Below are 16952 nucleotides of genomic sequence, written 5' to 3'. Positions count from 1 at the left end.
CAACTTAAACTGTAAGCATCCGGAGGCAGGGATTGACTTCGTTATGTGCTTATACAGTGCTTAGCACGATGGGGTCTATAACTGGGATTAGTAGGTGCTATATATAAAAATGATTAATGAATTTACCCCATGATACCCGTGTAAGTTAGGGAAAAAAACATAAGTGACTGCCCAGAGCCACACAAGATGACTGTGGCTATGTTGTGAGTTGAAAGCAGCACCCAAGTCCCAATCCAGTCCCTTGTATAATGTATTTTATTTTTTTGATGGGAATTATGTGCATATTAGGAAAAGTCTAGACATCCCCAAGACTACCATGGGGGAATAAGGAGTTAAAAAGACAATCTCAATTTTGTGCATAGTTTTGTCCATGCAGACACTTAAATGGACAGTTTGAACATTCACTTATGCGTGCAACTGAGAGAATTTACCCGGACCAAATCATCACTTGGGAGGAGAACTATTGCCTTCACATGCAATTATCAGAGTAGGTGCAGGGGGATCCCATTACATCTCTTGTACAGAGCAGACTCTCTGGCTGACATGGAGCTATCAATACAGGAACTGTAGATATTGTTTTCATTAGGACACATGACCCAGCTGTCATGCTGTCACCCAGGAAAGAGTGTGCCTGAGAGGCCTGCGATGCTTCTACAAAAATGTATCCACAAAAATGTTGCTATTCATATTAGCATTGTTACAGATTCCAGCATAGTATTGGATTCGACATGTGACAATTCATGGTTCACATTACACATTTGATCTTGGAGTTATAAAACTAAAACATTCCTAAGATTTGAAGAAAAGGAAGCATTCATGTTTTACAAGGTTTACATGTAGAGGCCATAACAAGATTAGAGATGAGCTCGAACTGCAAAATAAGGATCTGGGTTTCAGATAGACACCTTAAGGTTGTTTGGATGTGGGTAGGATCCATCAATAAACCACAAAATGAAAGACATTTCTTTTGTGCTTTCTTTTATGTTGGTGCGTGTTTTTCAGTATTCTAAGTATATATTTGAAATAGAAAGAGTCTTGTAGGTTGTCTCTAGTGAACACTATTCCAAGTTTCAGAGTAACAGCCGTGTTAGTCTGTATTCGCAAAAAGAAAAGGAGTACTTGTGGCACCTTAGAGACTAACCAATTTATTTGAGCATGAGCTTTCGTGAGCTACAGTGTAGAAAATACATTAATGAAAATACATTTCCCAAGTGTAGAAAATACATTAATGAATGCTGTTCTTTACTCCCTGACACATTTTTCAAAGGAGAACGTCAGGAATAGGTTCTAGGATGGGGAAATGGAGGAAAGATAGAATGCAAGTTACCTGCTCCACAAGAAGAAATGAACTTGTAGTCCCAAGTATTACACAGTTAACCGTTAGGAGTCTAAATTATTCCACCATTACTTTATACAGAAATAATCATTCACTATGGTGGGACTTAAGCAAGGCAAGCAGAGATACATGAAGGAGAGGCATACCCTGGCTGGGGAAATGAGGTATATTGTGGGAACAGCCACAATGTGAGAAGCCTATAGTCAAATCTATTTTATAAGCCTTTTCTCTATCCTTTTCAGGTAGCATCTCAAATACATATTTAATTAAAATTTGATATGACAATAATGGAGTAGTAAACAGACAATATCAGATTCATAACTATGTCTTTCATAGGATTAACAGTTTTGTAAGATATATCTTTACCATAATTGTAAAATCTCAAAATATGTTTGAGAATAACCAGCCCCTATTTAATGTAAGTCACATTAAATCTAAATTAAATTCACATATGACACTGAAAGTCTTACCATTTTTAAGGCCCCAGAGACTACCTCAGCTTAGTCAGCTGCTGCTCTAGTCTGCAATCAAGTTTCTTAGATACACTCCATAAATTAGTAAAACGGTTTGTGATTCTGAAAGGAATTCATTTAATTTGTTAATGATGGTTCATGTTGAGTTCACACAAAGTGGTAAGTAACAGGGTTTAAAATTCCTACAATTTTACAAATCCAGTTTCATTCCAATAAACTCCCAACAAACAGCCAGGAGAGATTTTGGCAGCTGTTATTTCTTGAAAATTAATTTTGATTTAGGACAGTCAATAGTTCCAGTCTTATAAAGTACTTCAAATCTACTTCCCTGGACTATTTTAGAAGTAATTATTTTCAAATTTAATTTGAAATTAGACTTTGAGGCAGAATGTCTAACTGAGCAAATATATCTTTCAGCCACAAAAACACAGTATGCAGTAACCAAAGCATATTTATATAATCAAATCCTCTGGTGATTAATGCTTATTTGGTGCACAGATACAAACATTTGATTTCATTAAAAGGAGGTGGTAAATTCAGTCCTTAAGTCTTTCCAAATTATTCTGTATTTAGAGTTAACAAAAAACCCAGTGAGCAGATGTATTATTTCCCATTTTAGTCTCAGGTGTTAAGGAGGACAGTTAAACCATCAGGTCCGCTGTATTTGAGATAAAGTAAAGTTCCTCTTTCAGATCAATGGAAATGAGAAGTAACTATATCTGACCACGAGTTCCTTTAATATTGTATTATTTTAAAATCTGACTCTCCTGGAGATTTATAACCTGTGAACCCCATACAAGTTCCACTTCCTGCCATAACCTCAGTTATATTACTTCCCTCTGCTTGTGCAATGTGCCACTGCTCTGCTAAGATTTAAAGCTATGTTTTCAGTGTGTTCCATTTAAAGAAAGTGACTTCGTACTTCTTCTTCTCTACTTAATGTTTTGCATTTCCCCTGTTCTACCTCACAAGCATATCTTGTATTAGGACAAAAAGTTAAAGTTAAGTTGCTTGTGTATTGAAGAAATGACATGGGGGCCGGAGGGGAAGCATGAGGGAGGTACTAACATACATAGAATCATCTACAAGGATTTACTCCCTAATAAAACAAAGAATATAAAATAGTCTACACCAGTTGCGGCACATACTAGGTGAATGAGAGTCACAATTACTTAGGCCTAGAGTTTGACACGTGCTTATAAAGATAGGCACAAGAAAGGGCTTTCAACGGGAGTTATTAGATTGTAAACTCTTTAGGGCAGAGACCATATCTTTTTATGCTTTTGCAGCACCTAGCACAACGGGAGCCTTATTAGAGCATTTTCGTGCTACTGTAATAGAAATATTATATACAAATAATAATTGGATGCTTTGGATGTTAAAAGATTGGATGTTTTTTGGGGGGAAGCTCTTTGATCTGTGTTATACAGGACATCAGATGAGATGATCACAATGGTCACTTCTGGCCTTGGAATCTATGAATCTCCTTGTGTCTCACATGAAAGGGCCTTCAGAATTGCAGTGTCTGCACTATGAGTTGCACAGGAATTGCTTCCTCAGTGTACCCCAAAGTTGGTTGGGGCCATAGTCCACCCCCTCCCACTCAGCACTAGCCCACATAGGGGCAATATGCTTTACCCCATGACTGCATGAAGGGTGATCTAGAAGAAATTATGTCTCCTTGTGCCAGAATCCCCGCTGGAGCTTATTGTGAAGTGGTGTAGCTGTTCCCAAAGGGCACCTAAATCATTAAAGTAAATAAAAGTTTGCTTACTACTGCTAGCAGAAACTCTTTGGTTTCAGACTTGCAAAATGTCTCACCTCACATTCATGCCTAGAATCAGACCAGGTGCCCCCTTGCTTGTTCACATAAGACATCACTCTGGAGTTGTCAGTGAGTAGCTGGACAATCCTGCCCTGAATGTGAGGCAGGAACTATTGAGATATTGCGTGCAACTTGAGTATGTTTATGTGAAGCTCCAGCCTCGTTGGCAGTCCACAAACCCTGAGCCTGAAGGGTGCCCAGATGTACCCTGCCAGTCCTACCCCATGGCTGAGACAGCCCTTATCAGAATCATGGGTGGGGACTTGGGGAGAGAAGAGAACTCCCTAAATGTCTTGGCTCTTCCATCAGTTCAGCAAGGACAATATCCTGTCTGGGATGCATACCAGCCTATCTAGATGGGGAAACTGAGGATGACAGACTGCCTTGAACCATGCCCCCAGTGCCCTGAGGTGCAGCCTGACATAACAGATCAAATATGTATATGCGGCCATGTGACTTAAAACATGAGGCAAATGCTGACAGTGGTTTGAGGATGGCCTTCAGGGGGGTGCAAGGAGATCCCACTGAATTTGAAACCTGGAAAGAAGCAGGAATGCTCCGGCACATATTGAATCCAAAATGACATCAATGAATTCTATTCTTTGCAGAGTGATCTCAACTTCTCTTTGCTTATTTTCAGGCCCAGGATGTTGAACAGTCATGTTGTTTGATGGACTGTGGCCTGTACCAGGTGTGGAAGGACCCCAGACTAACTAGTTGTTCAGGTAAGGACACACGTGGAGATCTTTTTTGCAGAGGTATGTAGCCACTAGTGTCATGCACTTGGTAAAAACCCTCGGTGCCAATGACAGGCCAAATATCAGGATGGTGAATTGGTAATGATCTTCTCCTACAACAAATCTCAGGAATTTCCTGTGGGCAGAATGAATTGCCACATGGAAGTATACATCCTTTAAGGTTGGGGAAGCACACCAGTCTCCTGCATCTAAGGAAGGGATCATCATAGCCAGAGACACCATATGGAACTTTATCTTCTTGATGCGGTTCTGAATGTCTAGGATGGGTTGGAGACCTCCTCTGGCCTTGGGTTTTTGAAAATCCAGGAAATAAAATCCCCTTTCCCAATGAAGAGAGGACACCTCTTTTGTGGCTCCTAAAGAATGTAGAGCCTAAACTTCTTGTCTTAGCACAGACTTATGAAAGGGGCACATAATGAGGGCTGTGGAGGGGAGTTGAAGTGGGAGTGGGGAGCAGAAAAGGAAGTGCAGAGTATATCCGACCTGCTTAGCACCCATTTGTCTGAAATGGAGGACGGTCATGAATTTAGGAAATGGGATAGCTTGTCCTGGAAAGGTGGGGAGGGCCCAGTGAGATCCAGATCAGGTAGTATGCTGTCATCATCATAAGAGTTAAAATTGCTGCTTGGAGATGCCTTGAAGAAGAGACAGAGGAAATAGAAAGCATTGTCTTTCTGCTCTGGAACCTTTGCCTTTTCTTAGATTTTGGTCAGCTGGATGAAAGGGGTAGGCTATCGTCTAGTCTGGTATTGAGGACAATATTTTGTCCTCTTCATGGCAGGAGCATAGAGGCCCAAGCACTTCAGAACAGCTAGACTTCTTTAGGGTATGCAAAGCTTCATCCATTTTGGATGAAAACAAGGCACATCCTTCTAAGGGGAGGTCCTCAAATTGTGTGTTGCACTCCACAGGAATTCCAGAGGACTGTGACCAGGTGGAATGGCACATCATTATTGTCATCACCATGACCCTGGCTACAGAGTCTGCCCTATCTAGGGAAGCCTGTTGGGCTGATTGAGAAATAAGGTGGCCCTCAGCAATGAGTTATTTGAACTGCTCACTGAGGATGTTGGAATGATACTGGGCTCCAGTCATGTCTGGTCCAAGCATCCCAATCCATGGCAGAACTCTTTACCAAGCCACGGTGATAAGAGTGGGAGCTCTCGACTCTCTGTACTGTGACACTTGAGAGCCTACTTCAGAGTAACCTGAAAAAGGTGATGTGATACTGGAGGAGTCCTCTGTGACTGATATCTATAGGGGCAGGAACAGAGCTGGAGAGAGCACAGATGGCTTTCTAGTAGCTGGTGATGTGTGGCATGGAAGATTTGGAACTGAACCAGAGGAGGTGGGAGGAGGTGGTACTGAGCCCAAAGCCGGTGACCCCAGAGAGAAACATCCTGGTACCAAAGATCTCTGTAGCTGCACAGGTCTTCGGCCTGAAGCAATAGCAGTACTTACAGGCATAACAAGTCCCTGGTCGCAGCGTAAACCTCTGGCTTAGTTGGTATGGAACAGGTTGCTGACCTACAGGGATCACATAGATGACTGCTTAGTTGCCACCAAAGTAGCTGGTCTCAACAGTCTCTGAGAGGGCAGCAGCATTGACAGCTCTGGTCACTGTAAATAAGCCAGTAGAGGGGAGCAGTGAGCTGAAGCGCACATGCTACCATTGGTACTGGAATGCCTTTCTGTGGAACAGTCCCGCACTCTGGACTTCAAACAGACAGATTCCAACATCTGGTTATGCTTTTGCGGCTAAGTCTGGGGCCTCATAGAAGACAGTCATGGAAATGGGGATCTCCTGCAGCCTCTTTCTGCAGGCAGAACTGGAAGAGCACTTCAGGAAGGAGTCCTGAAAGAGTTTCCCTTGGACGACTCAGGGTGCTCTGGTGCCAGTCTAAGTTATATTGGAAGCGCTCATCCCTCAGGTTCTTCATTCTGCTCTTAAAGCTGTGACAAACGGAGCACCTGTCTCTAACATCACCCTCACCCCAGCACTTAAACAGCAGGAATGAGGGTCACTAACAGGCATAGATGTTTTGTAGTCCGCATAAGGTTTGAAACCTGGGGACCTTGGCATAGGGCACCTGGTACAGGGTGGGATCTGAACATCTGATGGAGTGGAAAATCAGACTCAAAACTAAATTTCAAAATGAAAAGGAGGAAATAAGAGGAAAAAACCTAAAATTCAAGAACCAAGAGGTTTACTTTGTTTATAGAAAACACAAACACTTCAACCACCGATGACTTTGCCTGTGTGACCAGAAAATAAAAAATTCTGCCCGTGTAAACTTGAAAAAAGTCAGAACTTGATTAGATAAACTTTACTTCCAGGTATAATGTTAGTGCTATTGAGCTGTCTCAGGGGCATTGCTAATGAACTATATAATGTTACTCTTGGGTAAGTATCTGAAAGTCTGAACCCAAATCTTCTGAGACTAAGTGATCCCTGTGAGAAGTCTTCTCACAACAAACCTCAGCTCACTCGCCTCACATCCCACACTGCCAAAGAGGGCTTCAGTGGAAGAATCCTTCCCATATGGAATTAAATTCAATTGTTCCTTTCTGTACTGAGAAGCAGAGCTCAAAATCAGATCACTAGTGAGATTGGGAGTGACGGCTACACTGAAGCAAATTTTCCTTAGCGTATTAGAACTACAATGTGCCCAACAGGGGCGGCCCTAGACCAGCTGTCAGCAAATGGCGCCCTAGGTGAACCATGCAATCAGCGCCCCCCACCCCCAAACCCCAGGGGCAGATCTAGGCTGAGGTTTTTGGTAAACTGGGAAATATTTTGCCCCTTTTTTTCCTTTTAATGTTTTTTAAGCGTGTTTTTTTTTTTAAACAGAGGCTTAATTTTTCAGTTTGTCCATCCGTCTGTCCAATCAATGTTTCTGAGATCAGATAAAATAGAGACATGAAATTTTCAGAATAGATTTGTACACGACAGCTAGATGATATTTCAGGCTAATTTCAAATAAAAATGCATTAAAAATGTTAATTATAATTTTTATTTTTACAAATCCAAAAACATCCATTACACTATCCTGCTTCAGCTGCCATTACCACCACATCCAATATAGAAAGAAATAAGAAAACTCTTAAATGAACTTTAACCTGTATTTACAAAACATTGAATAAAAAATACTCTGTGCTCTTAAAACATGACTTTTCTTGCTTTAAGTTTAAAAAATTCAGTCACTAGTTCTTTTAGATCCAGTTTTCCAACTATTTCATGCTCTATTGACATAGCGGCAAGTCCAACAAGTCTCTTGCATCGCTGTTGAATGCAAATATATTTTTATCAATTTTAACTTTGAGAAGCTACGTTCCCCACTAGCTGTAGAAACTGGCAAAGTGAAAAGAATGCGTAGAGCTATAAAAATGTTTGGAAAACTGTCTGTGAGTTTATTTTCACAAACAAACTTCAACACTTCTTCAGGAGTGGAATGTTTCTTAAGTTGTCTTGAAAAAGCCTGAAGCTCGCTACACAAATCTGTAGCATCAATGCCTTTTGAATTTTCATGAGTCAATGCCGACACCAGTTTTATACAAAATTCTCTCATCTGTTTTGCTGTTTTCTTTTGCAAGCTGTAGATCTCATATAGAAAGCCAAATACTGACTCTAGTTGCTGCATCTGTTGAAATCTTTCATCAACCGAGTGAATAGCAGTGTCAAGGACTGCAAAGTAGAAATTAAGTTTGAACCTTTGTTTTGGGTTCTGAATGGGTGTGTCTCATCCTTCATAAGAAAACTGCTGTTTCTTTTGCCAAATGCAAACTGGCTCTGGTTCAAATTCTGTCGGAAAGTCTATTCAGCAAGCTTTAAATAATCTACCAGAGTTCTTTCGAACCCTTCATCACTTCTGAATTCCTCCAGAATATTTTTAGTTTGCTGCAGTTTTTGAATAGCAGAATGTACATTCAAGTTCTTTTCCTGAAGCTGCTTACTAGTGAGGTTAATCTTGAAAAAGATATTATACCACAAAATGAGTGAAGTCACAAATTTGAACTTGGAAAGGCCATTTGCAAGAGCTTCTGCATCTGAATGTCCCATATTGCCAGATAATCCAGTAAACGTAGTATCATCAGAAATTTCAATTAGGGCATCATAAATGTTTCCAAGTTCATAGCGAAGAGGCTTCAAAGCATCAATGTGACTCTCCCATCTTGTCTGACTAAGTGGTTTCACAGTTAGAGAATTCACATGGCGAGTCAGAATCTCCCAACAGCATGTTGAGCTTGAGAAAAACATATAAACACATTGCACCAGGTCAAAGAAACTGCTTGCCTCCAAACATCCGGCAGCATCACAGACAATCAAATTCAGAGAATGTGCACTGCAAGGAACGAAAAGGCCCTAGGATGGATTTCCATCATTCTCCTTTGCACACTATTGTCTTTACCCTTCATATTACTCCCATTATCATAGCCGTGGCCACATGAGCTTTCAATAGATAATGACATTGTTTCAAGCTCTTGTAGAATAGTTTCAGTCATAAATGCTCCAGTCGTGTCCTTCAGTGGTATGAAACCCCCCAAAATGTCCCTCTATAAGCACTTCAACATTATCTTCATCTGCAGACTTTTCCATATCCACAAAACGAATGATTATCATTTGTTCAACTTGACTCACATCTGGTGTACAGTCCAGGATTATTGAAAAGTATTTTGCAGAATGGGCAGATTCTACAATTCTCTTTTTAATGGTATTTGCTAGGATTTGAATCAGTTCATTTTGCATATTTTTTCCTAAGTAATAAACCTGTGTTTCATGATCAGTTATTTTAAGTAGATGCTCCTTCATGACTAGATCAAACAAAGCTAGGTATTCCACCAATTTTTTAAAGTTTCCATTAGCTGGAGTGTATAATTTTTCATTTCTACCATGGCCGCAGAATGCTAAATTTTGCCCATCGAGAACTCTCACTAAAGCAATCAGATGCTCTAATATTTATTGCCAGTATTCTTTTTCCTTGATCACAAGTACATTTTCTTCATCGATAGTTTTTCCTTTTTTCAATTCTAATTCAAGTTTTCCAATTTTGACAACAGTCCAAATGTTCTGTACTTCTTTCATGTGAAGAGAGAATTGAAGATATGCTTTTCCAGTCCTTTGAACCATTTTCAGTAAGTGATGTACCAATTGCTTGATTTTCTAAACAACTTGCAGCAAAAGCAAAACACAGAGTCCTTCGACACTGAATTTGTAATCAGTTTCAATGAATTTCTTCCCCATTAATGAGTTTCCTCTTGTAATGCTGAGCAGAGAATTTTCTTTTATTTCCATCCTTAGGGAAGGGAAATTCATGAACTTGTTCGGGTCCATGTTCCACGAGAATTTGCCACACACTGCATCACATCTGAGCCATGGATCTGTGTCCCCATACTGTAACTTCCTCATCCTTTCTTCCTTCTACTTCAATTTCTGCATGGGTCTCTGAAGGTGAATACATTTTCTCCACTTCCATATCAGTCTGATGCTGTGAGCTGCCTTCATCTAGAAGTAACTTTCCATCATCTTGAGTTTCCAAGTTGCTTTTTTGTGGATGTGAGCTACCCTCATCTCGAAGTAATATACCTTCATCTTGATGTTCCAAACTGCTTCCATGCGAGTGTGAGCTAACCTCCTCTCCAAGTAAAATTCCTTCATCTGGATGCTGTGAACTGCTCCCATCTTTATTTGGATTAAAGCAAAGATATTACAGGAAGGATCCCTGCTGTTTTGCTTGGTCCTTTTCCTTCTCAGCTCATTGACGATACTCAGCTCCTGAGGGTTTTCTTTTTCCTCTTTGTGCCATGGGGCATTTGAATATTTTTATGTACTGTGCTCCTGACTGCAAGCATTATAGTGTTAAGGATAGTTGGCGATTTAAACCACATTGCAGCCATCCCAACATGTCTTTTCACTTCTTAAAGGTTCAGTGATTAGTAACATACTCTAACGTACTTATTAAAACAGTTACTTACAGCTTTTACACGGAAACAAAATGACCTTTTTTGATGTTATAACCTGACATTGGCTGTTTGGAAAGTAATCCCCTTCCTCACGGTTACCCGCTTGGAGTGTGATGTCATCGCTTTTGCAGTCTATTCAGCGTTAATGCTGTAAGTTTTCTTTTATGGACCTTATTTATTACATTTGAACCAGTTATAACAAAGAAAGTTCATAATTATATATTCTGATAATAAAGCTAAGGTTTAATAACGCTTAAAGATACTCACATTTTGGATTTATAATGCTGAGAGACGTTATTCTTTATTCTTTGGCACCAAGAAACAATTTTCCACAGTACTTGTTCATTTCTTAACCATCTACCTGCGACGTGTGTTAAAATGACCGTTTGACATCTATCAACTCGTGATATCTCCGCTCTACATGAATTTCCAGCTATGCGACCTTGATGTATATTCGAGTTAGGTGTCACTAGCATTGCAGCTCTTGCCGCTGGTGGATGTTTCTCATTGTGGCTGAGTTATTGCTTATCAAAACTGTGAAGTGGGTCATCTTGACCCTACGTTGCAAATTGAAAAAAAAATCACTAAAATACTATTTATATTTGCAGTAAATAAAAGATGACATATTAATAAATTCTCAGAAATATAGAGAAATGAATTACAATTCATATTCTCTCCGTACATGCACAGGAATTGAAATAACATCGTAGTTATTTATTTGTATTTTTCTCCATCTTTTTCTTTTTTGTTTTTTTTTTTATTTTTCCCCCTCAAAATTGGTGCCCCATTTAACTTGGCACCCTAGGCGACCGCCTAGTTCACCTACATGGACGGGCCTCCCCTGACGCCCAACCCTGGCAGATCCAGGAAGCTCAGTACACATGTTCTTATGGAGGGGTGTGCATGTGATCACTTAGACTTGTGGGTCAGGCTTTATGTCAATTATTAGTGTCAAATATTAAACAGTGTGATTTAAGTGATGCCTAAAGAATGAAACTTCCTCTCAAAGCTCAGAAAAATAGGATACATCTGTATTTATAAATTTGTGTTATTTATGAAATTGTATCTCTGCTTTCAAATTAGTTTTTCCCCACATAAGTAAGAGCCTACAATGCTCTTGGAGTGGTATGGCAGAGTGACTTTTGAGGGACTGTTTTAAATCCACATGAACTGAGGCACTGAATTCATTGGCTGGGAAAGTCTTACCTCTTACAGATGTATCAAAGTCATAGAAGGGCTGCAAGGGACCTTGAGAGATTATCATGTCCAGCCCCCTATGCTGAGGCAGGACCCAAGTAAACCTCAACCATCCCTGACAGGTGTTTGTCTAACCTGTTCTTAAAAACTTCCAATGACAGGGATTCCACAACCTCCCTTGGAAGCCTATTCCAGAGTTTAACTACCCTTATAGTTAGAAAGCTTTTCCTAATATCTAACCTAAATCTACCTTGCTGCAGATTACACATTACTTCTTGTCCACTGGAGACGGGACATGGAGAACAACTGATCACAGTCCTCTTTATAACAGCTCTTAACATAGTTGGAGACTTGTCAGTTTCCCTTCCATCTTCCTTTTTCAAGACTAAACATGCCCAGTTTTTTTAACCTTTCTTCATAACTCAGGTTTTCTAGACCTTTTATCATTTTTTTGGTCTCCTCTGCACTCTCCCCAATTTGTCCACATCTTTCCTCAAGACTGGCATCTGTAACTGGACACAGTACTACAGCTGAGGCCTCACCAGTGCCAAGTAAAGCCAGACAATGACCTCCCATGTCTTACATACTACACTCCTCGTAGTACACTAGAGTGATATTAGCTTTTTGCAACTGCATCACATTGTTGTTGTATTCAATTTGTGACCCACTATAGCCCCCAGATCTTTTTCAGCAGTACTACCACTTAGCCAGTTACTTCCATTTTGTAGTTGTGCTTTTGATTTTCCTTCCTAAGTGCAGTACTTTGCACTTGTCTTTATTGAATTTTATCATGGTGATTTCAGACCAATGCTCCAATTTGTCAAGGTAATTTTGAACTCTAATCATATTCTCCAAAGTGCATGGAACCCTTTCCTGCTTGGTGTTATCTGCAAATTTTATAAGCATGCTCTCCATTCCACTACCCAAGTTAATAATAAAAATATTGAATATTACGGGATCCAAAACTGACCTTAGAAACAGTTTTTCAACAAGTGGAGGACCCCCACTTTATAGTATCTTCATCTAGACCACATTTCCCTGGTTTGTTTATGATTATCATGGTTTCTCAAAAGCCCACGGGTATATTTTGTACTGCCGCCTTTCTTCTGCTCTGTAGTAAAAGCAACTAAAATAGCTGGAAAAACTAGAAGCAACATCCCACCACTATGTAACGTGAACTTTGATTTTATATGCATCCTTTAGTTCAGAGCAGCATTTTGCAATTCAGATAATTGAAGTATTTATATTTTTCCATGTCTCACCTGATTTTACAATGTTTAGAATACTCAAAGGCCTGGCAATTAGCAGAGCACAAATGGGATAAATGGGGAAACAAATGCCTAAAGAGTTCCCTTACACTTCCCCTCTTCCACCATCAGTTGGGTTGAGAGATGATTTAGGCTTCACATAAGGAGAAAACAAATCATAAAATGCTTGATTTTTTTTCTGATTGCATTGATACGCTAAATTTATGAGCGGTGAGGATGCAGATTAGGAGGGTTTATAAAACCAAAAATTGTGAAGATGTTGGATTGTATTAACTGTAGTAAACTTTAGGATGTATTGTTCAGAACTGGTTCCATTGTGCATCAGTAATTAATATTTGATTTCTCTTACTGGAGAATTTTGGACATCACTTGACCAGCCTTGCCTCTAATTCTTTGTCAGTAAATAAAAAAGTAAGCAAAAGAGAAGATGACAAGCGGAATATGCTGTTACATATCAAAGCCAAAATAATTAAAAAAAAGACAAAAGTAGTAATTCCAAAATATTTATAATGTTTTATTAATAGCATCCAAAGCCGCCTTACATGAACAAAAAGCAGTAGAGCTTTTTCATTGTTTTCCTACCAGTGCATTTCCAAGTCCAGGTGAAAAGCTAGAAACCAGTAAAGCAGTGACCTAGGCTGTAGGTTACAATGATGCACACCTTGTAAGTAGATCCAAATTGAGTATAGTAGTAGTTCAAAAAAAGCTGTAACCATGAGGAACTTTGGCCATTTCCACTTCTACAGTGTACTTCATTTCACAAAGTGTTGTAACAAAAATAACTTCTGTAGGAGCTGTAAAGATAACTTAATCCAACGTTTTGCATCACTTTATTGGATATGCTGTGTTGGATTTACAATTTATGACTATACTGCGTGTAGGCTATTACAATACTACAGTGCGTGTGTGTATTACAGAAACAGTCATGAAATGTATAGACCTGCTTATATATTTTACAAAATGAACCAAAAAAATACAATAAAACTGCATCCCAAGTGGATAATGTAAACGATTAAATTATAAAGCCTTTTCTTCAAAGTTCAAAATACTTAAATGAAAAAGGTATATAAAATGTAATAAAACATATATTACATTTAAAGATCTGTACATGATTCATCTTGCAAGAAGCACAAAAACAGCATTCTGTACAATACTGCTTATTTTGGTCTTCTAAAATTCAAAAATCCATTTTCACTAAAAAGGCAAGAAACTAACAAGGTTTTACATGCAATCTAGCACTATCCTCACTAAAATCAGGTGAGTTCATAACCCTGCAAAAAACTTTTAAAATGTAGAAATATGTATCTTAAGCCCTTTTCTGTACTTGACAACCAACCTGCAACAGAAGTTGGATTTGTTAAGTTAGTGCACAGCCTCCAATGTGTCTGCTTTTGGTTAACAATGTATTAAGGCTACTTGCTGCTAAAAATATGCAGCAGTGAAGGAACTCATTCACAGAGGAAATCAACTGATCTCATTGGAAGTTTCTGCCATAGTCCCTGGGAGTAATGTAAGAAAGACATTCTCTCTTTTCTCACGTTATGTCCCATTTCCCTAATTTTCTGCCTATTGTAATACAAACATGGAACGATATTCTTAACTTGTTTTTTTCAGATTTAAAAAATAAACATACAATCTCTTGTCCATTATATCAAAGAGATAAATACTATATTCTAAGCTGTCCATCACATCCAGGGCACTTCTTCACACTCAGAGCAATCCTGCGTGCTACTGTAGTTTGATTCCTTTTTCTGTTATTGACTTAAGAATAATTCACTAAAATTACAATCACAGATCATGATATACATGATGTGCAATGCTACTCCGCAATATGTTGCACAGCAACAGTACATTATAGTAAAGCAGCCTCTCTCAAGAACGGTAGTCAAAAAAATTAGAAACAGCAATTCTATACCATCATGTTTGTTGCCATCAGATTTTTGCAATGATCAATAAACTTGGTATATCATTACTGCTGAATTTTATTTGATTTTATTTTTAAGTTTGGTCAGTTGTGGCTAAAAAGTCAGATCAAAATGAATGATCTTAAGTCAAAGGGACTACAGTCTCCAGCTGCACTGAAGTGATGTGAAACTTTCTCTTAGAAGTGAGTCCAATTTTATTAGGCTTCGGATTGAATCTCCGCTTCATCCATCTGAAGAGTGTCATTATCCCCTAGTAATTCTGTTTCTGGTACAGAACCCTCCGCCTCCTCCTCTTCCTGGACAGGTTTTTGGGCTACATCTTCTGCTCCATTATGTGTATCATCTGTACCCTCTGAGAGCAGAGCAGCCCTGTCAGCCACAGATGCATTGGAGGGTGCTGTTGTTACATAGCCTGTGCTGGTAGAACCACTCCCACTGTGATGGGAGCCTGGTTTTGGAATCATCTGTGGAGGGATTTGCTGTGGAGCCATTTGCATTGGGATTTGGACAGGGTAAAAATTTGGCAAGTAGGCGCCATACGCTGGCATCGGTTGATAACCATTGACAGGAATGTAGAGCTGAGGAGGTGGGACCATTGGTCTGATCTGCCCTTTCATTTGTATGAACTGTGGTTGAGGGAAAGCTTGAGTTTTCTGCTTTGGTCCAACGTACCTGGCATTGCTGATATTACTAACAGGGCTTGTGCTGAGAGAACTTGTTTGTGTGGTGTTGCTTGCCCCAGAGGTTTGTGCTGAGCTGTTGTAATTAGAAATGTTTCCCCACGTTCTTAGTCTATTGTGAATATCTTTAAATCTTGGTCTTCTGTTGGGGAATTCATTCCAACATTCCAACATCAAAGTGTATATCCATGTGGGGCAGTCGTCTGGACATGGCAAAACCTGTCGATTCCTTATCATTTCAATGACATCCTGGTTAGAATAACCACAGTAAGGCTGTAGGCCATAGCTGAAAACTTCCCACAGCACAACTCCATAGGACCAAATATCTGAATCAACAGAAAATTTGCCGTACATGATAGCCTCAGGGGACATCCATCGGATAGGAAGAAGGGAATTTCCCATGAGTTTAAAGTAATCAGCAGAGTAAACTTCCCTGAAAAGGCCTAAATCAGATATTTTCACATTAAGCTTATCAAATACCAATATATTTCTGGTGGCTAAGTCCTTGTGAACGATATGATGACTTGAGAGGTATTCCATTCCCGCAGCTACCTGAGTCACAATGTGAAAAAAATCTGCTGGTTCCAGAGCTGATTTTACTGTCTTGTCATCATCGGTGCTGCCAACATCAGAATGGGGAGATCTCATAACTAAAAACTCATGGAGATCACTGTGGGAACAATAACTAAAAATCATGCTGATGGGCTGTTCTTTTGTCACAATTCCCAGCAAGCAGACAATATTTGGGTGCTGTAAACGTGATCTCATCATTGCTTCATGTTTGAATTCTTCCCGAAGAGCCAATTCTGCTTTGTCTTTGAGTGTTTTGATGGCAATAGCTTGTGTCTGTTCACCAGGCGTTGTACCAAACAGATGCCCCTTGTAGACTTTTCCAAACCTCTCTTCCCCTAGCTCTTCCATAAACCTCACAGTAGACAGATTGATCTCTTTAAGTTTAGTCTGGAAAAAAAATCAAGGTAATTCATAGTATTTTGTAACACTACAATTCTCTATTAAAGACAAAACTAATGGTTACATGCTACCACAGGATGACGGTTTTGTCAAAGTTTATTTTCCATTTATATCATTGTTGTATGTTCAACTAGATCTTCATTTTACTCATAACCCTGAAATGGATGATACTATTATCAGAAGTCCAAATTTAATTCTGTTGGAAGGTGAGCATGATTATTTCAATTGATAAATACAAAAGAGCACCATATTTCTGCAAGTTGAAAAGATTATCAATTCTGGGTAAAATTGGCAGCTTTAGAAACAAGGGAGTACTTGTTTAACCATAGGGCAATCAGACCTGGTGTATACTGCCCATACAGCTCTGCCATTAAACCTCATTCCTTAATGGATTCACAAAATTAATACACAGTTTGGTTCAACTGGAATGTCCATTCTTTCAGCTGACAGTTTCCTGAACAGGTGTTGCCAACTGTACCAAATTGTGTATTGTCTTTTTGAACTAACATTTAGTAAATACTAGGATAAAAAAAATCTACTTTAGATCTGAACTGAAT

At 39.3% G+C, this 16952-nt stretch overlaps 1 protein-coding gene across 4 annotated transcripts in view; it reads right to left on the bottom strand.

The window, feature by feature from the left end:
• Nucleotides 1-13318: 13318 nt before the first annotated feature.
• Nucleotides 13319-16952, bottom strand: part of ROR2 (receptor tyrosine kinase like orphan receptor 2) — a 238973-nt gene continuing 235339 nt past the window's right edge. For all 4 annotated transcript variants that reach the window (XM_084629275.1, XM_084629276.1, XM_084629277.1 and 1 more), the window contains exon 9: nt 13319-16383. In XM_084629275.1, coding sequence (XP_084485401.1) covers nt 14941-16383 — 1443 coding nt within the window. In that variant the 3' untranslated portion in view covers nt 13319-14940. The remainder of the gene's footprint in view (nt 16384-16952) is intronic.

Source organism: Lepidochelys olivacea, assembly GCF_965140295.1.
Source record: "Lepidochelys olivacea isolate rLepOli2 genome assembly, chromosome: 5".
NCBI classification, from domain to species: Eukaryota; Metazoa; Chordata; order Testudines; family Cheloniidae; genus Lepidochelys; species Lepidochelys olivacea.
Note: the sequence above shows the minus strand (reverse complement) of the source record. Positions and strands in the feature narration are given on the sequence as shown.